The sequence below is a fragment of the Antechinus flavipes genome, chromosome 2 (assembly GCF_016432865.1).
Source record: "Antechinus flavipes isolate AdamAnt ecotype Samford, QLD, Australia chromosome 2, AdamAnt_v2, whole genome shotgun sequence".
NCBI classification, from domain to species: domain Eukaryota; kingdom Metazoa; phylum Chordata; class Mammalia; order Dasyuromorphia; family Dasyuridae; genus Antechinus; species Antechinus flavipes.
The window spans coordinates 547,850,244-547,877,482 of record NC_067399.1 but is presented as its reverse complement, the minus strand read 5'-3'; the positions used below and the strand labels follow the sequence as shown (position 1 = coordinate 547,877,482).

The 27,239-nt window shown below is 33.3% G+C and overlaps 1 protein-coding gene across 3 annotated transcripts; it reads right to left on the bottom strand.

Moving 5' to 3' along the window:
* Window positions 1-406: 406 nt before the first annotated feature.
* BNIP2 (BCL2 interacting protein 2) lies at window positions 407-27,239 on the bottom strand. Of its 3 annotated transcripts, none has more exons than XM_051980937.1 (11): window positions 26,860-27,239; window positions 18,438-18,544; window positions 17,762-17,829; window positions 13,616-13,792; window positions 11,882-12,058; window positions 9,896-9,998; window positions 9,273-9,404; window positions 8,478-8,564; window positions 8,280-8,378; window positions 7,564-7,599; window positions 407-4,843 (listed from the first exon to the last, which is right to left on the bottom strand). In XM_051980937.1, exons 1-11 carry the CDS (start codon window positions 27,064-27,066, stop codon window positions 4,792-4,794), a joined length of 1,245 nt encoding a protein of 414 aa, XP_051836897.1. In that variant the 5' UTR covers window positions 27,067-27,239; the 3' UTR covers window positions 407-4,791. The 3 variants fall into 3 exon arrangements, with proteins under 3 accessions (XP_051836897.1, XP_051836899.1, XP_051836900.1); XM_051980939.1 differs by having other exon boundaries at window positions 407-4,840; window positions 26,860-27,230; XM_051980940.1 differs by lacking the exon at window positions 7,564-7,599 and having other exon boundaries at window positions 407-4,840; window positions 26,860-27,236.

Genomic DNA, 27,239 nt, shown 5'->3' with positions numbered 1-27,239 from the left:
GGCCAATAGTAACTTAACATTAAGCTAACTGGAGTTAAGTGTAGAAAAGAAAAGGAAGACAAACCACAAATATATAAAGGCATACTACCTCTGAAAATATAACTTATTCTTAAGAATCTTTAAGGCTAAGTTTTCAATTGTGTATGCTACTCATTTATTGGAACATATTAAAAAAATCTAATTATCCCATATTGTAAGAATACAAATTTGTTGATAGATTTTAAAAAAATATTTAAAATACAGAGGGAGCATTACCTTTCTGCATATAGTAAGATAATCTTAGGAAGAGATATGTAGAAAGTATGATATAAGAAAAAAGATTAGAGATCATTTACCATGTAGCAAGATATATTAATTATATTAATTAAATGGGTCAGGTAAATGAGGTAAAATGAGTCAAATATCATTACTTTTCCAATTCATTTATTTAAGGTTCATTAAATTTGTAATAGTAGGAAGTGTAACAGACTGCAAATTACCATATTCCTAACATGCCAAAAGAAAATCCCAAAAGGTTTCCTTGGCCAAAAGACTTCTCTAATACTCTTGATACAAACATTATACACTCAAATTTAACTTCTTATACTATACAATGACAGTACTTTTTCTACACATTAATCCCTATATTAAGGAATAACATCTAGGTAAGTTAATTACAGTGCATTAAATGTTAAATTTTTGGACCTTGCAGTAAAAAAAAAAAATAAAAAATAAAAAAAATAAAAAAATCAAAGTGCTTTAGTCAAGCCAGGTCATAAAATGAATACCAACAATATTACATAAGCAAATATATTTTCTTCTAAATAAGTATGACCACTACATATTTAGGAGATGAAGCCAAAAAAAAGTTGGGTTTACAAGACCAGGTATAGAAATTGAATAATTTCTTAAATCAACTTAAAAGTATTTGGTTTTTTGGCCAGCAAAAGAAAATATATTTTGAGGTATTTCTAAGTATGTCCTCAGTCTCCATATTTAGAATACCAAAACAACTTCAAATGAAATTACATCTTAACAATATTCAATCAAGTTTTATCTATTTTTAAAAAGTGCTCAATTTTGTGAATTTGAAACTTACTCAGTTTATCTTATGCTAGATTATTTGATATAGCATACTTTGTCAGAATTTTCCTTAGTATAAGTTATATGCAAATCATATGTAGTAAATAAAATAGGGAGCCTATTATATAATAAAGCTGCATGCATATAATTAATGCTGAAATCCCTTGCAATCATATTTGCTGCTAAGCAAAGTGAAATATTTCCTATGATTTAAGAACCTTAGGGGCAAAATTGTGAAGAACATACATACCTGTGATATATGCCAAATTAAAAGTATGGAAAATGGTGAGGCAGTGTAGGGAATCCCTTTTGGGACTTTTCCCAAAAAAATACAGAACGCTTTAGTGGTACACAAAAATGAACCAGACATTTTCCCTGATTTCCTCTGACCAAAATGGGATCAAAGCCAGGATTATTACCATTTTTAAGTAATGGTGAAAACAAGCCACAGGCCTTCCCATGTAGCTAAGTTTCTAGACTTCTTCCAATTATTCTACTGTAAGGTCTGTCAAAGAATTTTTGCTCCTTTTCACACAATAGGATATTTGGCTAAAGTTAACTCACTACCACCACATTCTTCCTTTTACTTTTTCAATATACTCTTCAATATAAAGTTTTACTTTGATCAGATTTACAAATAGTTGTGGGGGAGTAGGGGAAATAGGGATATGAATTAGTAGTGAAAGCAACTATTTCCTCTCAGTCTGCCATAATCTATACTCTTTGTCTATGGGAAATTATGCGTTATATATCCAGTACATGGAAAAAAGAGGATGGTGAGAAACTAAAATCCTTAGCCACTTGGCTTTAGGTGTGCAATATTCTTTTATACAGATTAGCACTAACTTTAGAATTGATCAGATTTTAATAATCTATTGCAGAGAGGGGGTGAGCAAACAAATTACAATTTCAGTGAGCATTGGAAATATGACTGCTGACTCATTTCCCAGCATCAACTTGCCTCCAGAAGCAAAAAAGTATGTTTATTAGAGGCCGAATGATAAATCTGAATGGATTTCTTAACATTGTCTCTTATTTCACTGTGTATGACTGATTGTTTGTGCTCCTCAGCTTATTAACATTGATTGCAGTAATCAAATGTAGGTTAATAATCTTCCCCCTTCTTCATTTCCTTAAAGGTGCTGGCTGAGCACAAGAAAACAGCTTCGTTAATAAATATATCTGTACTTTATTACCCATTGCTTTATGCCCTATACAACAGTGACCACTGACTTTATCCATAGGTCCTACTTTAAGCCGCTTTTATAAAAACTTAATTTATGGAATACTATCCTAATGAATTAAGAGTCCTGTTCATGAACATTGTGTACTGTCTTCTGCTCCTATAAGCAAATTAATAAGGTGGAATCAACAAATTAAGCTGAGATATTAAAATCTTCAAAATAAAAGACAAGAATATATCACAACCACCAAGACAAGCAGAACCGAAACAGTATTTAAGTCAATATCTAAGTCCATATGGCCACATGGAAAGACTAATTCACATATTTAACAAGTCTATGTATGGACTAAATAAAATTTAAAACACTACATATATGCATGCAAAGCTGTAATCCAAATTAAGAACGAAAGACCAAAATTGTTTTGTAGGGATTATAATCATAATAAATGCTCACAGAAATACCATTAAAAGGCACATCATTGTCCTACATATTTAATGGCATTGTGTCAAATTTTATTTCCTGTACATGATGATGTGCCTTTTTCTCATTAAAACTATGTTGTTATTGTTTTCCTATATCATTTCCCTTCAGAAACTTAGTATTTTTGGTATCATGGGGAAGTGGCCTTATTTCTAGAATGACTTGCTTTCAGCTTGAAATACTGAGTAAAAAAATATTTACATATAGCTATCTTTGAATTGGGGAGTAGCATTTGGGGAGGAAAATAAATGTATTAAAACCAACAGTTAATTCTCAATGACTACAGAGGAATGAGGCAGTTTATTTCTAAATAAGACATCTTACTGTGAGACAAAGAGAAGAGCCTATTAATTTCTATGCATTAAAAAAAAATGACCAATTAGATCTATAATTTTGTCTATATTTTTTTAACAGTCATGAATCTGTCTTAAAATAAATACTAAGGCATTGCAATGATCTTTAAACTGAAATAACTCATGATCATAGACCTATAGATATTTAATCCTGATAATTCAGGAAAATGCTCTGGAATTTTTCCTTTCAGACAATCCTATCTTGAATTTGTGACTGACAAAAACAAAGAGAAGAATTCCTTTTTTTTTTCCCCCAAAGCAAGAAATTTGATTAAAAAAATCTGACAAATGCCTCACACTGTCCAGGAGAGTTTAAAACCTTCATTCAAAACCCAATCCAGGGAGCCTAGGAAGAGTTGGTATACAAGTTGGAGAAATTTACAAAACCCAAGACACAGTAGCAAGGAATTATTGTAATGGAAACGTTTCTTTAAAATTAGACAACATCAACAAAATATCATTCCAAGTTGTGTGTGTACCATTTCTCACAGAGTAAATGTACTTACCAAATTCAACAAGAAGTTTTACACATTTTTAAATGATTAACTGACAACACCACAATTTAATTTAATATTAGATTTACAGTCAACTTCTATTATGATACTGTAAAGCATGATAGAGCATAAAACAAAACAAAACAAAAAAACAACTTATGGACTAAATAAAAAACCTAGTTTTTAAAATGACATGATAAGGAAAGTTTTTTTTTTTTTTAAAGTGCCTACTTTGATGGTATAGGATTTTAAAAAAGTAAGCTTTTGCTAGCTCTCTGGAACAAAAAGTGACAGTATACAACTTGCCACATTTTTTGCAGTGCTATCTAGTACTCAGCAGTCAAGTAGAATGCTATCCTGGATATTTGTCACATTTGTGAACAATCCTAAGACATGTGAAAAGTTTTTATCTGTGCCCAGAAGTTGAAAGGTTCTTTATACATGCACACAAACACACCCACCAATTCCTAGTCCGTTCAGTTATCCAGTTCACAAAATGGCTTTTTGACTTGTCTAAAAAGTGTACAATGCATTGTGTAGTTGCTTTTTCATGATGAGGGAGGGGAAATATACACCAAAGTGGAAAAGGTTGTCATGGCATATTCTACATGTATCCAATACATGAACAAGAATAGTCTTCATGTATTTGTAACAACTGGTCTAACCAGTCCAATACATAAAAACACCCTTATTTTCTAAAATCATAAGAAATGTGTTTAACCTTTTACAAAAAATTCCATCATGCATTTTACAAAATAATGACTTCAGTCATTTATATGGCCTTATTCACCTGCATATTGCTTGATAATACAGGTACACAATATTATAAAATATTGTTCAAAAAAAATCATAAAAATATATATTATCTCTCCTTTACCATTTTACGTTTATAAATATTTTACTAAAGAACATGCATCACTTAGATAAAACAAATGCAAAAATGCCTCATAAAAAAAAGTGTGGTTCTTTTACATTTAGCAATATAAAATACAAAATGATTACAATATTAAAGTAGCTATTAAAGAATTAAATTCAAAAGATTTGCAAATCAATACAGCAGTGAACAGTTCCTTATACAAAAGTCCATTAAGGAAAATCAAGTCAATGTTGTAACAAGTTACACAGAAAAAAAAGGGCCTATAAATGCATTATAATGCAAAAAGAGCATCACATCATTCCATGTGCACATTTTCAGATCTTTTGTTTGGACTTCCAAGTTTACTGTTCACTCTTCTGTTCTTGTTTCCCATTCAATTCCTGATCAACTCTGCTTAATGAAAAATGGAATGCAAAATTAGGGTCAGACTTATACAAGTTACTCTTCAAAGCAAATGCTTTTGTTTTAATTTTAACAGATTGAGAACTACAACGAATATTTTAGTATAAAGATTATACTGTTAAGAACAAAATTTTGCAAAGAAACAGATGTAGTTATAATACAAAGTTTACCAAACAACATTTCCCAAACCAAGAGAGTCCTTTAAATAACAAGAGAAAATCAGTTAAGAGAAGATAAAAGAAACAATCTTAAATCATATCTGATTTTAAAAAAAAGGTTATTAGAGGTTATCTATTAAAAAAGCAAAATAGCCAAGGCCAGTATGAGCATCTTAAAATTAGAAATCATGGCTTGCTGAATCCTGAATTATGTATGTGAAATTGGATGGGACCTCCGATCTTAGTCCAAAGCCCTCTTTTTCATAAGATCAAAGATAGAAAGATAAAGGAGGCAAGATTACAGTCCTAGAGTTTCTACCTTCAAATCAAACATCCTTCCCCTTGCATAATGATGGAAATGAAGTGTCTGACCCATTGCACCACAGTGCAATGTGTGTGTCTAAGCATATCATAATACTTACTCAAAGAGCATAGCCACATTGAGTAGAAAGCGTAAATGCTAGCACTACTGCTAAATCAGCAGTAAATGTTCTATCTAGATTTATGATTACATTATAACTTATAGAACTACTTCCTGCTAAAAATACCTCATTGCAATTTATGATAGGTTTGAGAAGAACATAATATTAGTATTTTGTTATATTATGATCTAATGTGCTTAATATTTAATAATAAGTTGGTTTTACTTTGTAAAGTGGGAATATATAATTAGAGGTAGAAAGCCCTTTATCAAACTATTCTACCATTAAAACATTTCCAGAAGTTATAATATTATTTAAATTTACAATTTACAAATGTCTTGGATATAAAAATATCTTTCAAATATACTCATACTTCAAGTATTTTGAAAACTTATTTTAAGTGACTTACAAATATTATCTCATTTACTCCTCAGAAGAATTAGATATATGCTATTTTTGATCCTATTTTGCAAATAAGACAAAGGATAAGGATGAAACAAACAGGTTAAATGATTTGCCTAGTCACATAGCTATTAAATATCTGAGGCTGGATTTGAACTCAGGTCTTCCTGACAAATCTGGCACTTAACCACGCTGCCACCAGAGTGGCCCTAAAAGTACCTGGGATACCATTCTAGAATTACATGGAGTACACTGGTGGATTTCTAGGGGCCGTCCCTGCCAATAAAATTTTACAGTAAATATTGTAAATATTTACATATATATAAATGAATTTGTTGCTTATGAGAGTTCCCATCTTTTAAAAGTTACTCCTATATATAAAAAAATCTAAGGCTGATATGGATTTTTAAAGTTAATTTAAGTTTGAACAAGATGGAAATCATGATTCCATTGTAACTAAATAAAAGCAGAACAAAAGAACTTGATGATAAAATACTATGTGCTCCATGCATATATATATACACTTGGCACTTTATATCAGAGATTCTAAAAAGATTTTTTTAGGGAAAAAAAAGGCTCTTCTCTAGAACCCAAATTATACCTTGCTATGAAATTAGATATTAGCATTTGCCAAGCATGACTGTACTAAAAGCTATACCACTGGAGTCTGAATGCCATGTGAGAATATTAAATCTCAGCTTATAATATTATCTTTGCACATAAAATTAGCTTAAGTTACTACTAGAAAAAGTATCAACCATAAATTATATTACATGAAGAAATGAACCAAAAAAAGTCATCAAAATTAGGGAAAGTTAGAAGACCTTTACAACTTTTTAAAAGCATACTGTTTTAGGACTTTCAACAACAATTATCATAAAAAAAAAAACAAACAAAAAAAAAAACCAAGAGAAAATAATTCAGACTGCTAAAAATGGTTCTCACTAGAACTCCAGACTAACTCAAATAAATGTCTATATTTAATCATATCAGCACACTAATCTTAGACTGGGAACTCTGTGGCTTGTTACAGCAAAATTATGCCTACCAGTTCATGTTTGTGCCTTTTCTTTCCTACTGACAAAAGAGTGATGTAAAATAGTTTGTTACACTCAAAGCAGAATCAAACTTAAAAGGAAAAGAAGGAACTTTGAATGTTAAAATGGTACAGTGGCTAAGCAGTGACTATTGAACTTAAAGGTAGTTTTTCACACATATGATTTACTTGACTGGTTAGCAGGCCATTTAATTTTAAGCATACAAGAGAATTTAAAATATTGGTTAGCAAAAGGAAAAAACACATTGCAAATATAAATCCAACCCCAGGGAAAAGTAATCTGTATAAATATACCTATCGCTTTCAAATATTTTAAGAGTTCTGAATTGTACAATCTGACATTTGAGGATAACACAAAATCCCAATACACATAATAATTTTCTAAATAGCTATAATTTACATATAAAAGTTTCTAAAATAAATGAAGGCCATGTATTGGTAACTGGTTAACACAAGATGAGTCCTGTCATTCTATGTCAAGAACTCAGAATCATAATATATTTGGCCTCATGACGCTGCCTGGGATTAAGGTTAGAAAAAAAGATATTCTGGGAATTATTTATATTTACAAGTGCCATATCCTTGTCTGCAAGCTAACCAATCAGGAAAGAGTTAGTGTGTGCAATGCAAATGGACTAGTCTAGATGCAACCCAGTCAAGGTGTGCATATACCTTTTTTGTTTCTTTTTTAACTTTTCTTCTTCATACCTTGGTAGGGAAAAGTTATTTCAGTAAATATATAGAAATTATAAGGACCAACAAAAACTGAGAACAAAAAGAAAAACTAAAAACAAATGTTGATACAAAAAGGCTTGCAGACAAAATTTTAGAAAGCTTTGAAATATGGATGTCAAAAGTATAGGTTCTTTAGTAGCTCTATACTACATTAGTTTAACAAATATCAAAACTGCCACATATTTTAAGTGATATCTATAATAAAAAGGTTCAACAAAAATTATGTTACTAGAATGAAAGGACTTTTCTTAAATTATGGCATAATATTGTCTGCTTTACAGCTATCAACTTTTCATAAAAAGTCAGTAACTTGAGGCCAAAGGCATAAATGAATGAAAGTTTTAAGATCATTATGCATTTCCAGCAACGAAAGGTAGAAGGCAGAGATATTTGTACCTAGCTTGTCAAATATAACATTGGGAAGACAAGGAAGTACAAACTTATAAGGAGAATCTCTGCATATTTAAGCAACTATGGGTAAAATGTAACTCTTTGCAATAATTGCCTTCTTTTCCAAGGGAGTTTTCCCTTCTACCCAATTTTTGTTAAAATACTGCGAATCAAATAGACCTGGGAAAAATGGTCTGGGGAACAGCAAACAGAATGGGGAAAATGTTCACTATCCATCACATTAAGACAAGCTGAAAACATACTGTTTTATGCATTCTGGTATGCCAACATATTCCATAGGGACAAGTTCTGCTAGTTCTGCCAGGTTAAAGACGTATTTAATTTTCTGGCTGAATTTTGAGCTAGAAAAGAACAAAAAACATAAAAATGTAATTAGTTATTGATTGTGACCACTTGGGTTAACAAAACAAAGGTAAAAAAAGAAATTTCCAAAATATTACCTAATAAAAGGCCTTGTAATTGCTAGAAGTGTTCTGATAAACCAAGAAGGGTGAACTATTATTAAAGACTTTAGGTTTTTCCTTAACCTGAAAAAAAAATTCAAATGTTAAATATTCATGATCTCTATGGTCCCTTCCTGCCTTATATCTGATCCTTTGTTTTATCCCTGATGTATATTTTTTTAATCTTATAAGACAAACACAAAGAGATTCAAGATAATGTCCAATATAGATATATTTCTTTATAGAGTTCAGCATATATTAATTATACATACATTTTTAGTCATACTTAACATGATAGGGTCATGTCAATCACCAATACATGTCAAGAGAAGGTATAAACATGTTAATTTCCACATACCCCTGCACCACCAAATTTTGGGGGGCACAAAATTTACACTGAAGGAATTAAAGTATGAAAAAATAATCTGGCTAACATAACAGAAAAGAATTTAATGCCACTGTGCATAAAATGCTTAAAGACTCATTTAAAACTTTTCAAGAACAGTTCAAAAGCAAATAGTCAATATTTTACTAAGCAATTCTGAGGAGTAGAAATGCTAGAAATACAACAGGGCACTGACCACTTCCATTTAAAAAAAAAAACACTATTAATTGTGGATGGTGTTGACTAAAATGCAAATATGAAATTTTGGAAGAACTGTACTTCTTTAACTATATTATATTCTAAGTAATTGATTTTGAAAAGAGCCTTGCTATGTGATTAATTTTTAGACTAATATGTTTAGTTCTTTTCTGAAGTACTCTAAAAAGTATACTTGAACCTTATATTACCTTCTATCAATTTGCTGATAGCATTTCCTAAGCCATCCCAGACTTGGCATTTTTCTCCGTGTTGTAGCACCATTTAAATAAACTATCATGTAGTTCTCTGCTACTAACAATTCCAAAGTGCCAATAACATATCTGCCAAAACAAAAGAAAAAAATTTTTTAAAAAATATATGGGAAAATTTTGCTACTTCTTTTAAGTCATGCTTTAAAAAAAAAAACAGATCTAAAACAGATTTTGAAAAAATGGTCATAATTTAAATAAAATGAATATAGATATTTAAAGGGGAGTCTACAGAGATTTCATCTCTTGTTTAATTCTACCATTGACTTTAGGTCTATGAGAAAGGATTGATTTCAACAGACTAGTAAAACAAAGACTAGACTTAATAGATTTAGAACTACAAAGAAGCTGAAAGATCATTTAATCCACTCCCCCTCAATATACAGGGAATTGAGGCCCACAGTGGTCAATTTGACCAAGATCATAAAAGTAATCAGCACTTACTGTTGATTATAAATTGAGAGGCTTCTTTTATTCTCTCCATTTACCACATTTCTTAACATATCTTGAAAATGAGGGAGAAAAATCTAACTACACTTTAGATGAAGGTAAATAATACTTACTTAAACAGATTGTCCATTAAATAGCGATAATTAGGTTGACCACTTTCAGGCATAAAGCAGACAGCAAATACAACAATTGCATTTAATCCATCTCCATAATAACCTGAAATTGAAAAAAAAAAAAAAAAAGCTTCTTATGTTCTATTCATCTTCAGAAAGACAGGTTTTTCACATTTTTTTTTTAATGAAATCTTAAAAAAACAAGGAAACAAAAGGAAAAAAGGAAAAAGCCCTATGATGTTCATTCATAAATGCACATTAATTTGACATTTAAGTTCTTTTCCATAGTTTCTATCATAATACTAGAATTTCTAGACATATCTCTCTATCTCCCTATCTACCTCTCTTTCAGATTTCCTAAAGGAAGGGGAGTAAGAGGTAATGTAAAGAGAAGGGAAATCAAAGAAAGGTATAAGTCCTGAAGTGACAAAAGGGGATTTCAGGTGCAGGAAGGAAGAGGTGGGATTGGTTACATTAGATTTTGGCTCTATCAGCTACAGCTGATGCTAACTGGCACTCTAATGCCCCAAAGTAATTCTGGATCACAGTTTCAGTGGAGGGAAGAGCACTTGTGCTCAGTCACAAGGTATCCCCTGTTTGAGCACAGTTCCAGGGTTGAGAAGAACACTAGTGCCACAGTGGAATAAGGATAAAAGACCAAGAGAACAGTAACCACACTTCTGGATCACCACACCTTGGAACACCAAAACTTTGAGATTAGAACTAGCTCTGAGAATAACAGTATGAAAAAGCTTGAAGCTTTTAGACATAAAAGCTACCATAGTGTCATAGAAAACCAAAACAAACTCCTAAGACAAAGTGAAAACAGGTACAACAATAAGCTTAAAATATATACATGAGACCAATAAGAATTTCTTTAAAGAATTAAAGAAAAATATAAGAGTGGGAGAGGAAAAGAGAGTGATGCAAGAAAATTATGAAAAGAGAATAACTACTTAAACATTACAACTGGACAAGTGAAAGATAGATAATGACAAAGTTAAAAGAATGAAAAAATAGAACATAAAATTTCATGAGAGAAACAAATGACCTGGCAAATGGATCAAAGTGAGTAATTTAAGAATTACTGGACTACTTGAAAGCCATAAAAAAGAGCCTAGATATCTTTTCAAAAAATGATGCCCTGATCGGGTAAAACAAATTCAAAGAAGCTACTAATAACTTTTTGAAAGACATTCCAAACTATCACAGCATAATTCTAGAGCCATCTTCATAAAGGAGAATATAGTCTGAAAGAAACAATTTAAATATTGTAGTGCCACAGTCAGGATCACACAAGCAGCTTCCACTTTAAAGAACAGAACTTGGAATGTAATATTCCAGAAGGCAAAGGAGCTAGGATTTACAACCAAGAATAACCACCCCAGCAAAAATTAGTCTAATTCTTCAGGGACATTAAAAAAAAAAAAATCAGAAAAGAAAACCAGAAGAGGCATTCCTATGGGTGTCATCATTCGTAAAGCACTTAAAAGGAGTTTACATAGACAAAAGGCACATAGGTTAAAAGTTAATTATGTCAGGAAGATCTCAAAAAAAAAAAAAAAAAAAAGCCACACACCCTCCAAAATTAAAGGGTTAACAAAGAGGGATATACTAGAAAGAGTAAGGGAGAAAAATGGGGAAACTTTTTTTATATAAGAGGCACTCAAGCAAGAGCATTTAGAAGGAAAATGAAAGGGTACAAGTGGTAGGCAAATCTATACACACTCGGGACATAGAATGGGCATAAGAGAAAGGGAAAAAGCGATTAAAGGGAGGGGAGATTGGTCAACAGAAAACAAAAACAAAAATCTGAGATACTTGGATCCTTATAATGATATAAGACAATTCCAAAGGATTCACGAGGAAAAAAATGCTATCTCTAGAGAGAACAATGAACTAAAGAGTCTCAATTAAAGCACAATTTTCCTTTTTAGGGATATAGCTAATATGGAAATGTTTTATATAATATTTATTAACCCTTACCTCCATGACTGATAACTTTTTTATAGGGTTCAATTGCCTTCATGTCAACCCTGTGATCCTGTTCTCCAATTCTGAACATACGCCAGCGTCGTCCATCTTCCTTTTCCTCTGCTGCTGTGTATTCAGTAATTGATCCTTTCCTAATTACTTCAGTAGTTTTGGGTTTTGGAAGATCATCTGTCAAAGTAAATTTATTGATTTATTTTTGCAATAATGATAATAAATTTATAGGTTAACCACTTTACTATCTATTTGGATTGGGTAAATTTTTTGTAATTACAAATTGCAGAAACTGTACAACTTCTACAATGTGCAGAAACTGAGTTTAAGTTTAATCTGATTGAATATTTTTTCTTTCAGAGGTCAATATTCCTTAATGATATTTTTATTATTCTTTGTAGACTATCAGATACAGACCTACAAGTTTAGTAAAGAATTTTCTACCATAATTTTATAAGTTTTATTCAAAGGGAAAAAAATGTCCCACCATACTTGTAGTTTCTATAAGTTATGCAAAATGATAGCCAATTTCCTTTTTTATATCATGCAAATTATTCTTCAAATGTAAATCCAGTAGATAAAAAGTGGTTAACTAAATTATTTTTCATTTGATCACAGGTTTGTGGGGAAGCAGCAATTAACACAATAATAATATTCTGAAATGTACATGCAAATAAATTTAAAATTAACATTAACCAAAGCACAAGCACCAATCATTCAATGAAATTTGTTTCTAGATTACATTTTGGTTGATTTTTTTTTAATAAAGTAGTGATTTCTTGAAATTTTAGTATTACAGTTCTTACCCAAAAAATTAAGTGGATTGGAAACAAGGGGAAGGGTAGAAAGGAAAAACCTACTGCGTGTTAGTTGTCTGTTTCCAAGACAAAGTTGTTAACGGAAAATATCCTTCCAGGAAATGAATGCAGCAGCATTAAAGAAAGAAAAGACAAAACAAATAGGCAGAAACCTGTTTCAATCTTTGTAGAACACTGCAAATGGGAATACTCCCTGAACCAAGTAGCAGAAGTGAAAATACGCAGGTTCAAGACAACAAATTTGAACTGAATTTTAGTCAGTACATGACAAGTGTTTTTTTCCTCTACTACAAATTTCTTTTTATCTTATAGAACAGATCTTCTCCCACCCCTCCACCTCCCACAGTTTATATAAGCATGTTGCTGATAATAGTTCAGTGGGGAAATTTCAAAAGTCTTCAAAATAGTTCATAGTGAATTTCTTTGGTTATATAAAATATATATAAAATTCAAAATAAGATTTGAAGGATCAGGAGGCAGTACGTTGGCAATAATCCGATCAATAAGTCTTACCCCCAAAAAAGCTGTTCTATTCCAATATCAATATAAATGAAATGGGCTTATATCAAAAAGTTGCAATTTTGTCCACTTTATAATGAGAAAACAAAGGCAGACAATATCTCGAAAGTAAAAAATGAAGCCACCTAGCCCCAAAATAAAATTTCTAGTGCATTTTTTGGTCCCACAGAGACATTCTATTATAGAAAAGTCAAAAGGCTTTGATATATCAAATATATAAGTACAGAGATGTACATATTCTGGGAAAAAAAATAACTTAAAAATATATCTCAACCAAAAAATGCTGGGAATGTATATAGTATGTAAATGTATATAGTGTATAAACTTATCTTCCAAGTTCCTTAATAACTTCATTTCATTATTTATATATCAAAAATACAAAAGATAAAATATTTACCTTCCCATTCAAACTCATTACTGTTCTCAGATGGAGTTTCTAAACCATCCAAGTCAATCTCTCCACTTTCATCCAAATCATCTGACAAAATGGAACCATCACTCCGATCCAGTGTTAAGCTAATATCTGGAGCCATTAATTTTTTTCTTACTTTATTTCCATTTACTTCTAGCAGGCCTGCAAATGCAAAGTATATTAATGTTACTTCATTAAAAAAAAGTTAAATGTTTTATTACTGTTTAGAATGCTAATTTAAAGTAAACTACAAACCCTTAACTTTAAGCTTTAATTCTGTTAATTAAAGAGCAAGTAAGATTTTTGTTCCTATGCTGGTGTTTTTCTTTCCAGCGTCTATTTTTGCCTGTGAATCATATTTTTGTATTTTAAAATGTGATTATAAATATCAATAAACTCAAAACAACTGGGCAATCTTTTTTTTGGTGTCAAGTATCATTAACAGAATCAAAGATGTAAAAAAAAAAAAAAAAGGAAGAAAGCTGAAAAGGAGGAAGGTAAAAAAGGGCAAGAAAAAAAGGATGGGGAAGAACTCGAGGTTATAGGTTAAATTATTTCTGCTTAAGACAATGGATACGGTAAGAAAGAAAAATATAGAGAACTGAGAAAGGTAAGAAATAAGATTATGCTCTAAGGAACTGGGTGAAATGTTTGAAATATCCCTTTGTAAATGATGATAATTACTGGGCCCCTAAAAAGAAGTGTGGGAGAGTAGCAAATAAGGGAAGGGGATACAATGACAGGTGTAAAAACTACAACTCCACAGAATCCCATGGGGATGAAATGTAACAGGTCTTAAGGATGGTGCCAATTAACATGCTACAAATGTATTAAACCTCATCTTTGTAAGTCATTCTTTAAATTCTAAAATTCAATGGCCTTTTGCCTCACCATCCTTGAACTCTCTATAGCATTTAAGAATGCTGAACAACTCTTAAACCTAGTCTCTTAGGTAATCTTATCTACAATTTTAATAGTCAAATGACTCCAAAATCTGCATAACCAAAACCCCCATTCTCATTCCCCTATTCTAGAACCATATTTTAAGATACATACAAATTCCCATTAGAATTTTACATTTAAAATGCCCCAAACTGATTTTTCTCTTTCAAAAGTGTTCTTCCTCTTAACTTTCTTAATTCTCTACCATTGGTTTTCTTAAGGGACAATACACCTCAAGCAATCAGGGTCATTTCCTTCATTCACACAGATCTCTGGGGCTGTCCCACTGTGAAAGCTTGTTGTGCTAATGAATACTTTTTAGATTTGGTTCATTCAATCAATTCAGAATTCTGAATTCATCTAAAGCTATTATACCCTAGTTCAGTAGGGAATAGTGAATATCTGTCAAATGCTTTTGTAAAATATAAACTATAGCATTCTTCCAGATTGATCCATTAAATAACCTTGTCAAAAAAGTAAATACATTTAAACCGGTATGATATATTCTTGATGCAACCACATTGTTCTTTGCAAGCACTACAAGTATGTGTAAACATTTATACAATTCTCTCTTGTTGCATAAGAAAAATCAGATTAAAAAAGAAAACAATGGAAGCAAACAACATCAAAAAGAATGAGAATGTTATGTTGTGATCCACATTCAGTTCCCACAGCCCTCTTTTGAGTGTGGATGGCTTTCTCATATCACAAGATCATTGGAACTGGCCAATTCTTTGTGTCACACCTACAGAATAAGCCAAATCAGATATTATATTTACATCTCCTATCCAAGAGCTAATCTAAGGCTATTTTAACTTCTGATTTTAAGACATCTGGGCAGTTTTCCTTTATGATTTCTTGTAAGATATTAAATAGGTTCTTTTTTTTTTTTCATCATGGCTTTCAGGAAGTCCAATAATGCTACATTGTCTCTCTTAGATCTATTTTCCAGATCAGTTGTTTTTCCTAGGAAGTATTTCATATTTTCTGGGGGTTTTTTCCTTTCTTTTTTTGGTTTTGTTTGATTCTTGAAGTCTTATTGAGTCATTCACTTCATTTGTTAAATTCTAATTATTGGTGTATTATTTTCTTCAGTTACCTTTTTTAGCTCATTTTGTATTTGGCCAATTGAATTGTTTTGTCCATTTTTTTCCATTTCACAAATTCTGTTTTCCAATGAATTGGTATCTTTTTCATATCTATGGAGTTATATGCTTTTTCCATTCCATCAAATCTATTTTGTAGCGAGTTATATGTTTTTTCTATCCCTTCTTGCAAAGATCTCATTTCCTTTCCCTATTTTTCTTCTAACTCTTTAAGATCTTTAATGAAATCTTCCAAAAAAAGCTTTGAGAAATGGGGACCAGTCCCTTTGGGACTTCATCTGAAACTGATTTTTCTTTATGAACTTCAGGGTTTGAGGTCTGTTATCCCTCTCCATAAAAGCTCTATATGATGAGAGTTCTTTTGGGGATTTTGCTCATTTTTTTTTAAAGGCTTGAGATCTGCTTTTAATGAAAAGGAGTGACAGCTGCTTTGCCCTGGAGCAGTTCTGCTGATTGACATCAGGTGCTTCATAATGGTGGCTAAGTCCCTTCTTCTGGGGCTCAGTGGTTTACAATTTCCCTTTTATAACAAATATGCTAGATCACCTATTTGCAACCAGGACAGAACAGCCTAAGAGATTCACAGAAGATTTCCAGGTTTGTGGAAGCTGCAATGCTCTAACTCCCCACCCCAGCTCCTTGCCCCATATCCCTGTGCTATAGTCTAGGCTTGGCAAACTGTCCCCCTGCCCGTTTGAAACAGACCTGTTCTGAAGTTATTCCAAGGTATCTTCTGGAAATATGTTATACTCCAAATATTTGTGGGTTCTGTGACTCTAAAACCAGTTTAGAGGCTTAATCTACTGTTGGCTTGAAAGAAGGTCAGAGGAGGTCATAGAAAGTTGTGTCTGCTCTCTGCCATCTTGGCTCTGTCCTGCTTTCTTTTCTAATATATTCTGAAACCATGCCAAAATAGAAGTTATGCTAGTTGACCTATATTTTGCAGATTTTTGCATTCTTCCTTTTGGAAAAGATTCATATTCCTGAGCTAAAATCTGGCCTTAGATATTTACTAGCTGGGTTAATGTTCTGTAAGTACAGCATTGTAGACTACTCCAATATCTTTGACAAGAAAACCCCACATGGCGTCATGAAGAATTGATTGAAACAGTGCGGTGCTTCTCATTCTTCATTATCATCATCACTGATCTGACAATCCTTTAGCCAAGGAGGGAGGTTCAACTGGACCAGAGGATCCAACTTCAAAAGCAATTAGGTCTTATCTCCTTAACTTGGTTATCAACTCCCTTTACCCACCTCCTAAGATCATTTAGGAGGAGAAAACAAATTGCTTCCAAGGCTTCATCTAAGAGAGGATCTATTCTATGCTAACACTTTAACATACTCTTATTACCTTTCAGAAACTTTTCCTATTTTGGCATAAATTCTATCTAAATTACCCACTCCAGATCCCTTTTCTCCTGATATCTTCTTTTCATCAAAAACAAACTTATTTGAGTCCTTTTCTCTGCACCTCAACCCCTGAAATCTCTTCTAAAAACTTGTCCCTTAATCATTCCTCCTCTTTAATCTCTCCGTTTCCCGACTTCTTCCAAACATTCTCAGGTTCTACCCCACCCTGAAAAATTAACTCTTCAAATGATCTTGTCAACTCCAAGGCACTGCTCATTGTCCTTTACTTGGCCCAAGGCCTATTAAAAAAAATTACACTCACTGCCTCTACTTGTAATATGGATCCTTTCTCCAGTGCAGCAATCATTCTTCTAAATTTGAAGGCCTTCTTGTTCTATATTGTACTGTCTTAGCTATTCACTAAAATATATCCCTGACCTCACCTCCATGCTTTTGTATAAATTACCTTCCATTCCCTTCCACCTTCACTTGGTTCAGGTGTCAACTGAGACAATTGACAGCTTTTTCTTATCTCACATGTTTACCTGTTTTTATGCTTATCTTGATAGTGAAGGCAGAGATTCTTAATGTGCCAATGAATCTCCAGCATTTGGTACTTGGCGTAGCAAACAAAAAGTATTTAACTCAACTATGAACTGACTCAGCCCATTCTTAAGGAAAATGAGGTGATCAAGTAATTTCACATAAATCCCCGGTATAAGATGCTTACTTGGCTGGTGTTCTGGTCCTACTGCAGTTAATACATCTGCTTCAATGCTGTCATCCTCTGGTAAAGGTCTGGATAGAAATAGATACCATAATTATCTCTTCTTCAACCACAGAAGTGACTTAATATAAAAATGATTATGAAATTAAGGCTCTATGCAATGTGGATTGAACTATACTGCAAATTTAGCCAATAACCAAAAAAGACATTTAAACAATCTGTATGCAGATCATATATTTGAATGGAAAAATATGAGAAAAAAATCTTTTCATCAACAGGAATAATTATTTACAATAAACAGAAGGCTAAAGTATAATGAAGTGAATACTAATCAGAAAGCCCAAATTCCAATTTTGGTTTACTTTAAGCGAAGTTATCAAAGGTTATTTCCTTGTCTATAAATTAGAGACTTTATACTCTTTAAAAGAGTGGTATAATAATGCATGCAAAAATACAATATAAACTCTGAAACATTAAGACCTTGTTTCTACCATAAATGCGGATAGTATATGTAAGCAATTAAAAATCATTTAAATATCCTTTCTCTTGGGAAAAAAAGTCACAGGATAACTGCCTTACAAATTCTAAAGAAATTAAGCATTAACAAGTTAATGTAAGCCAGAAGTTATTTTACAACAATTGTTTAAAAATTTCCTTTTTATCTTGAAGCACTGCTTACATTGGGAAGTCTTCATCTTGCCATTCTTCCTTAAGTTCCACACCTTCCATCCTTAGCCTGGCCTCAATATCAACTAGAGATTCCTGGTAATCCAGAGAACCACTGACCTATGGATGGAACAAGACAAAGATACATTATGCCACTTTTCTTAGCTTACTGTCTTAAGATGTCACATCTTAAGATGACATAAAGCAAAGTTACTCAGGAGAAGATTCAAATTTACCAAATCTAATCTAAAAACATAATGCCCATCATCTTCTGGAAATATTCTTCTATCTGGGTTTCCATGATGTTTTCTGTTGGTTCACTTCTTTCCAACAGAAAGATTTCAAACGCCCTTCATTGGTTTCTCTTCCTCTTTCCACACCAGAAAATGGTATAACTCCCAAAGTTCTTTCTGTTCTTAGGATATTTCATGACTTTAATTCAACAAACATTTATCAAGTACATGAAGAACAAAAAGACAAAAACCAAAAAATCATTGTCCCTCGAGGAATTTCTATTTTACAGGTTCAACTACCAATCTTTATGTGGAAAATTCCATTTCAATATGCCTACCTGCTGAATTTCTTCATCTGGATGTCCTGCTAAAAATTTGAACTCATGTCTATAAGAGAACTCATCTTCTCTTCTAAATCTACCTACTCCCTCTTAATTTCACTATTCTCAGCAACCCAGATTTAAAGCAGACTTTTCTACTTCAGCCCCTGCAAACCAGTTTCTAAGTTCTGTTCTTTCTTTTTCTAAGATCTTTTACTAGTCTCCCTAATTCAGGCCTCTTGATCATAACCAACTAATATTCACTTCTCCTTGAATGCAGACAACTTTCATTTCCAATTTGTTTCCCTCTCAGAGGAGAGTTCCACTTATAGAAAGTACTTAATAATTGTTTGATGAATCGAACATGGAGAGGCTTCTTTACAATTATACAGCACAAAAACCAATATTCAGAATTATAACTTTATGTCAGGATTAGATACTCAAAGGTCATTTCTTAAAGTTCTATACCCCAATACATTTTGTAATGTCATGGGAGTTTAATTTTGTAGTTGGTAAAAACCCATAAGACCAAAGCAAAATGTAACATTTTTGCTCATTCACTGCAAATCTTTGGATAAGGAAGTACGCTAGTCAACCAAGATTAGCCAATTTAGTCAGAGTTCTCTACTTGGAAATACTAGCATTGAAAAGACAGGAAGCTAACAAGAAAAGCTTGTATAAGCACAGCCACTTTGAGGGAAATCAAAGTACTACTGACTCATAAATTTAACAACTGCCACTAAGTACTTTTTTTTAATAATTAAAAGGGCTGACAGCAATAAAAAGTTAACACAATCAGATTTGTTAATCTGCACATTGATGTTGGCATTAATCACTTCGATAAATACTTTAGATTTATGTTAAGGGATAGTTGAGAAAATACAGATCCCTTTTCTCAGGCAAAAAAACAATGCATAGAAACAAGGCACTACAGGAGTAATAAAATTAGAAGTTTACAATCCAGTGAATTAAGAATTCTCAGACACAGCACCTTTAAAAGTTGATGAATCCAGCAGAGTTGAAGAAATCAGTATGAGTAATATCAGTCCACTCATAATTTTTGCCTTCACACTTTTTTAGACTTATTTCATAAATTTCCTCCATATATAATATGTTCTAGACAAACTGGATTATTGAGTTGTTTCCCAAACATGACAGAGACTGTCCTGTTCTGGCATTCCACTCTGCCATCCCCTCTCTTCTTCCTCCCACTACCTTTTAGAATAACCCACTACTTGTAAGGTTCTGCTTCAGGGCTACTTATTTTATAGAACCTTTTCTGAGTCCTCCATATCTACATATTATCGCCTGCCTTGAAACATTTTAACTTTCTCAATCTATTTCCTCATTTGTATTGTTTCTCAGTTGTGCCTGAGTCTTCAGGACCCCATCTGGAGTTTCTTGGCAAAAATACTAGATATACCTACTATTTCCTTCTCCAGTTCATCTGATAGTTGAAAACTGAAGTATAAAGAGTTAAATAAGTTGCTCAGAGTCACACAGCTAATATGTGTCTGAACCAAATTTGAACTCGGGTCTTCTGGGACTCCAGGCCTGATTCCTCATCTATAAAATCAGGATAATAGCAGCAACCTTATAGGGTAATATTTGTAAAATGTTTTATAAATGCCTACCAATTACAGAGTAGAATATGCATGCTTTGAAAAAAAGGAACTTTTTATTTTTTTGAAAAAGTTATTTTCCATGTCTTGCACAAAGCATTAGCTTAAAAAGTTCTTCATATTAAGTCAAACTCTGCTTTCTGTATGCTAACTAAAGCCTCAGAGTGGGTACTGAAAAGAAAGGCACAGAATAGTATTCTGGGATATAAAGAATGAGGATCCAACAAAAGAGGCTGAGAAAAGTAATGATCAAAGAAAAGTTAATGGTCTAAGAAAAGTCTCAAGATGAGAGCAGAAAATAAACAATAAGAGTGTAGTCAACAATGTAAAGGTAAAGAATGTCGATAGAAATAAAATGCTAGATTTAGCAGTCAAAAGATAATCTGAAAGAGAACAATTTTAGTAAAGTATTGAGGGTCAGATGTCATACTTCAAAAGGTTTCAATATGTGGGAAAAGAGAAAAGTAAAGGTAATTAATGAATACAGCTTTTTCCTAGAGTGAAAGATAGAATAATAGCTTGAAAGGAATCATGAAGGTTTTTTTAAGGGGAAAACCTGAAGAGAGAAATAGGAAGTAGTAGATAAGAACACACTGACAGATGTTATATGATAGCACATATGGGTCATACAAAGCAAAGTGATAAATACTGAAGCACCTCAAGTATATAGAACATGCTGCTTCAAACAAGTATAACATTTAGATAAGAGCTGGTGCTTCCCACCTCATGTGGCTTGCAGTTTAGCAAGAGAATAAAAATATACAAAATATCTATATATCTCTATATTATTTATCTGTATCTCTATATATTAAATACACATGTTTTTAGGTCAAACATCTCTGAAAAAATTCTGTTCTATGAGATGGCTTTTTGGGAGTAGAAAAGGGAGAAAGGGTGCTGTTAAAAAAAATCTTTCATAAGGGATTTTTTACAAAATATCTGGAAATTAATACAAATAAGTAGAACAAAATCATTATATACCAGGTACTGTGCTAAGCCTTAGAGACACAAAAGGAAATAAATATATTTGAAACAAGCCAAATGGAAAATAAGCAAAGAGAAGGCACTGGAATTAGGAAAGGTTGGTAAAATTTTCCTGTAAAAGATAGGATTTTTGATAAGACCTTAAGGAAGTCAAGGAAGATAATATACAGAGTTGAATGGGATTATTTGACCAGAAAGAGGGATTAGTCTTGGTAAGGAGTAATGGTCCTTGGTAAGGTCCCCAGGGTGAGGAAGCAATTAGTAGCAAAAAATATCATAATGAAAAGAAATGAGAAAGTAGGAAGAGGGAGCTCCAGGCACAAAGAGTCATTTTTAAGTGGCTAATTGGTCAAACCATATGAAATTGTTCTCAAAAGAATTGTAAACTATCAAACATATGAAAGACTACTTCAAATGAGTAAGAGAAATGAAATTAAAACCATGAGGTTTCACTTTATACAGCAAACAATGGAAATTGTCACTCTTAGGATGGTAACATAAAGGCAAATTAATATACTATTGATGAATCTTTTTTTGATCATTAAAGCAAAATTTAATTTATGCTTAAAAAAAAAGTTAAAGTCATCTTTTTTGTAGTAATAAATGATTATAAAATGATTATAAAAGTGGGTGCCACTCATTGGATAAAGCAACCAAATGTAACAAGAAATTGTCAATATTAAGAAATTTAGTGAGATTATTATGAATTGATAAATTGCAAAGGAAGTAGAAAGTAGAAAATAATGTATGACAGTTTTATTGAAAAGTGAAGCACAGAACCAGACAGAAATGAGAAAATGTTCTTCTTTCATGTAGAAGGGACTATACACATGGAATAGTACATAATTATTATAGTCCATATTTTTTTGTTAGCTTTGGGAATTTAGTTTTCAAAATCCATCACATGGGAAAGCTTACAAGGGAAAGACATATTTGGAAATGAGTTCGATTTTAAAACAGCATTACTTTAAAAACAGCTAGAGTACATATTGTATTCACTGTTATTAAATAATATGAAAGGACTATAGGTCATTAATACATAGAATTCAAATGACTAAGAAGGCACTCCAAGGACAGGAGCTACAATAACCTGAACAACAAAAAAAAAAGTGTGAGATACAACCGTTTGGATGGACTATAACTTAGGGAATCTAGTATTACTGATAAGATCTGACCAATTCAGAGTACTATAATAAAGTCAACATTTATATGGTGTTTTAAGATTTGTAAAGTGCTTTATAATCATCTTATTTTTATCTTCATAACTCTGAAAGGTAGATATTAATATTTTACAAATTAATAAACTGAGGCAGACAGGTTAAGCAACTTGCCCAAGGTTGCACACAGTTCTTGTTCTTATGTTGTATCAGGCATTCAGACAAATGAAACTCTGTTCCCAAGTTTCAATGAAGGGCACAAAATGAAATATATAAATATATACAAAATAATGTGATAGCACAATAGCTGAAATAAGGAAATTTTTTGTGTAACAGATGGAATATAAGGGGAGTTTTGAAGGAAACTAAAAATTCTAAAAGGCAAAGGTTAGAAGAAGAGCTACAGTATGACCACACAGTACAATGCAACAAAAGTATAAATAAAAGTCAGGAAAGGTTATAAAAGGCTTAAAATGAAAGATTTTAAATTTGATTCCAGAGGCTATAGGGAGCTTATAAATAAAGTGATGAGATGACTTTTTTTTTATTAAGAATAGTAATATAGCTAGATGGCTTCTTTAGGAATATCATTTTGGCAAATGTATGGAGTATGGATTGGAGCGGGGAAGAACCTGAGACAAGGAGATAATTTAGAAAGTTTCTTCAAGTCAAAGAAAGAAGACTTAAGTAGTTGATCTAGGGAAGTAGTGAAAAGAATGAAGATGACAGATGAAACATAAATGAATTTGACTCTCAGGGGAGATTAAGAGGTAGCAAGAACACAAAAAGAACCATGCAAGAAAGAGCTTAACATTATCTGTAACGATGATGATCTGGCTCTAATTAAGAGCTAGATATCCTGGAAAATGAAGTTAGGAAACATACCTAACAATAAGGTTAGTGGAGATGGAAAAAAAAAAAAGGTGCCTCAACCCATCTGTATATCATTAATTTATAAGCAAAGTACATCATGCAAAAATGCCAGGCTAAGTAAATCAAAAGTCAGAATTAAGATTGTTGCTATTTCTTCAAGAAATCTCAGATATACAAATACCACATTGACAGAAGAAGAGAAATTAAGAAGCCTCTTGATGGAGATGAAAAAAAGGTGTAAAAGCTGTCTTGAAACTTATCAAAGATCTTGGCAAATGATCCCAACACTTCCTAGGCAATAGAATGGTAGTGTCAGATTTATATTCTTGGGCTCAAAGCTCATTGCAGACAGCATTTCAAACATGAAATGAAGATGGCTTGCTTCTTGAACCGCATGCTAAAAAGGAGATCCATCATCTTGCTGACAAAAGATCTATATAGTCAAAGCTATGGTTTTTCCAGGAGCAATGTATGCCTATGAGATTTGAACTATTAGGAAATATGAACACTGCAGAATTGATGCTTTTTGAATTGTGGTGCTTAAGACTTTTGAGAATCCCTTGAGTAGCAAGGGGATCAAGTCAGAAATACTTAACGACCCTAATGTTGAAGGCAAAAAAGGGGAATGGCAGAGAATCAGATGGATAGACAAAGTAATGGAAACATGAACCTGTATAGACTTGGGAGAGATAGTGGAGAATAGAAGGGTTATTATGGTCCATAATGTCATGAAGAGTTGGCTACGACCTAAGAACAATGCCCACACCAAATCCTGTTGATTCTACCTTCACAAAACTTTTAGGCTATACCCCATTCTCCTTGGATCCAGCTACCACTGGAATAGGTTCTTACTACTTCATTCCTGAGCTATTTCAATAGCTTTTTGATTGGTATCTGCACATTTTCAGTCTATCATCCACTCAGTAGCCAAAGTTATCTTTCTAAATGCAGATCTAATCACATCACCCTCCTACTCAGTAAACTCCATTGGCTCCTTATTACTTCCTGAATCAAATCCTTTTTGACTTTTACAATCTGACCCCTTCTAGCTCTCCTGTCTTCTTACACTTTATACCCCTCGAGGTAAACTATAGTTTAACCTTGATAGTTTTTTCAATGGTTTTCAATGGTAAAGAATCTTTTTTTTTTTTTTAACTTTTTCTTAAGTCAAGTCAAAACACTTCCCAAAAGAAGCTTTTCTTGGTTCCTTTTCAATGATAAATGTGTCTTTCCCTCAGAAATTACTTTCAATTGCTCTATACATACCTTGTATTCTACTGTTTGCAAACATTATCCTCTTATTGGAAATGCATGCCTATCCCTAGGAACTGTTTTTGCCTTTCTTTGCACTTCTAGCACTTAACAAAATTTGGCACACTGCAAGTTCAATGATGACTTAAAGGAGGAATCAAAACTTCAAATAATTTGGGTATGTGGGGTGAGGAAGCTTCTGATAACTCCTACAACTTCATTTTAATTCTGATTATTCTATAATTGCTACACATTAGCACCATTAGTAAAACTAACAAAAGCTTAAGCTTGTATATTCAGGATTGCTCAAACTGAAATCCATTCTTACCAAGGTCTAGTCCTAACTGCTAGAATAGACTTTGATAATAGTACTGTATATTTAAATAAATTACATGGTGGGCAGACAGAATATGTTCAGACAAGCGCGTCATTATCTCCTTTTAAATATTTTCAGATGTCCCCACCTTAAAGTCAATAAATTTGGTAACATTACAAGGTATTTTAAATTATCTCCCAAACTATTATCACCTAATCACCAAGATAAATCTTAAATCCTTGCCTATCATAATGTCTCACTTATAAAGCAAGGCAACAGCAGGAAAAAGTCAAATGATTTGAAAAGGAAATTAGGGAGTTTCTAATCAGAAACTTTAAAAGTCAAAGATGTCACTTAATTGTTGAAAATCTATAGGTATTTCTAAATACAGTACAATTAAAAAAACAAATTATATTAACTACAACAGGACTTAAAGGCCCTACTGCTGATAGGCATAAAAAAAATGGTAATGACTTTTAGCAATTACTTTTCTAACATTTGGTTGTATAATTGAAATTGCAAATATTCTGGATGTAAAATAAAACTTTTGTACATTGGCATTCATCATAGCCAAGTACTGATTAATTACTGTAGTAACAGGTAGAAGTAAAAAATTTTTTATCTGCAAAACAGTTATCTGGGAGTTTCAACTAATTAAGTTACAGCACCTACTATATGCCAGGCACTGAACTTTTTCCTAAATAAGTCTCATTAGACTCTCCCAACAACCCTCGGAGGTAGGTGCTTATATTATCCTTATTTTTAAGATTGAAACTGCGGCAAGTAGAAGTTGAACGTGCCTAGGGTCACGCACAGCTACTAAATGTATGAATCTGAATTTGAACTCAGATCTTTCTGACCCGAGGCCCAGTTCCATCCACTGTGTCACCAGTTGCCTCAAAGCAAGCAGGGAAAATGGGTAGCTTTTATTGTAACTCTGTAATTTACTAAAGTTTAAAAGTTAATCTTACAGGAACTAAGGCTGACATAATAAGGGCAGATTCAGTGTCCAAGCCTTCCGGCACAGATGTGTCTCTGCTTGACTTCGCTTGTCTCTGCTCGAAAAGGTCTAAAACTTTCTACAAGAGTAACGTCACTCATCTTGGGAACATGGGTCATCATTTTTTAAGTTTTCCTTAAGGACATGAATGCCACAAAGGTGGTAGCAAAGTAAGCTCCTAAAAAGGGGATGTTTTCATTTTGCATTATCATGTACATCTCATGTTTATCCGACATAAGCTAATGAGACCGACTATAAACGCCTCTTCTGATGCTATTCCCTAAGAATATAAGGCTTCTAGGAAAATTGGGAATCTAATTTTTGGAACCAAACCATCCTGTTACTATCCGACACAGTCCACCTACAGCACTAAGACTCGGGATGCTGAGAAAGGACGTGCTCCTTCCTCCCTCAGCGGCGGCCCCTAACCCCAGCCTCAATAGCAAACAGGGGAAGGAACAGTCAAGGACCTGAGAGTCTGGGCTGCAATCATCTTCACTGGGCTTCACTGGTCAGAGGGGTAATTCCGAACCGGCCCGATCCCGCCGCCCCGCTCCCCGAATAGCGGGCGCGGGCAACTCCCAGGCCCAGCCCCTTCCGAAGATGCCGGTTTGGTCAACTCCTCCCCACCCCGCCGAGCACAGAGCCTGCAACTCAATCCGGCCCAGCCCGCACTTACCCGAAAGGAAGCCTCCGCCTCCCCGTCCTCTTCGCCCCTCCAGGCCGGCGAAGTCGGGCTGACCAGCCCGGAGCTAGGTCCTACGCGGGACTCCACCAGAGCCCCTGGGTCGGCGGCGGAGACCCCAGCCAGGTCCCCCAGCCGCAGTGGCAGCGGCAAGAGCGCTGACCTGGATGTAGATGAAGACCCCGACGGAAGTGACAACATCGCTCCACTTCCCTTGTCTGGGGTGGAGTGAGGAGAGCTAGGCGAGAGAGGCGTTGCCGCCCAATTTAAAGGAAGGAAGGAAGGAAGGGAGAGGAAACTCCACCTTTGCAACGCCCTCCCAGGGGCTACGCATGCGCCATTAACACCAAAGCGCGGCTTTCTGGTCCAGTCAC

Coding starts and splice junctions, on each gene's coding strand:
- BNIP2 (XM_051980937.1), bottom strand. CDS start 27,066: ATGTTGTCACTTCCGTCGGGGTCTTCATCTACATCCAGGTCAGCGCTC. Junction 18,545..26,859: donor AGGCGGAGGCTTCCTTTCGG/GTAAGTGCGGGC, acceptor TTCCATCCATAG/GTCAGTGGTTCTCTGGATTA. Junction 17,830..18,437: donor CAAGATGAAGACTTCCCAAT/GTAAGCAGTGCT, acceptor ATTTCTATCCAG/ACCTTTACCAGAGGATGACA.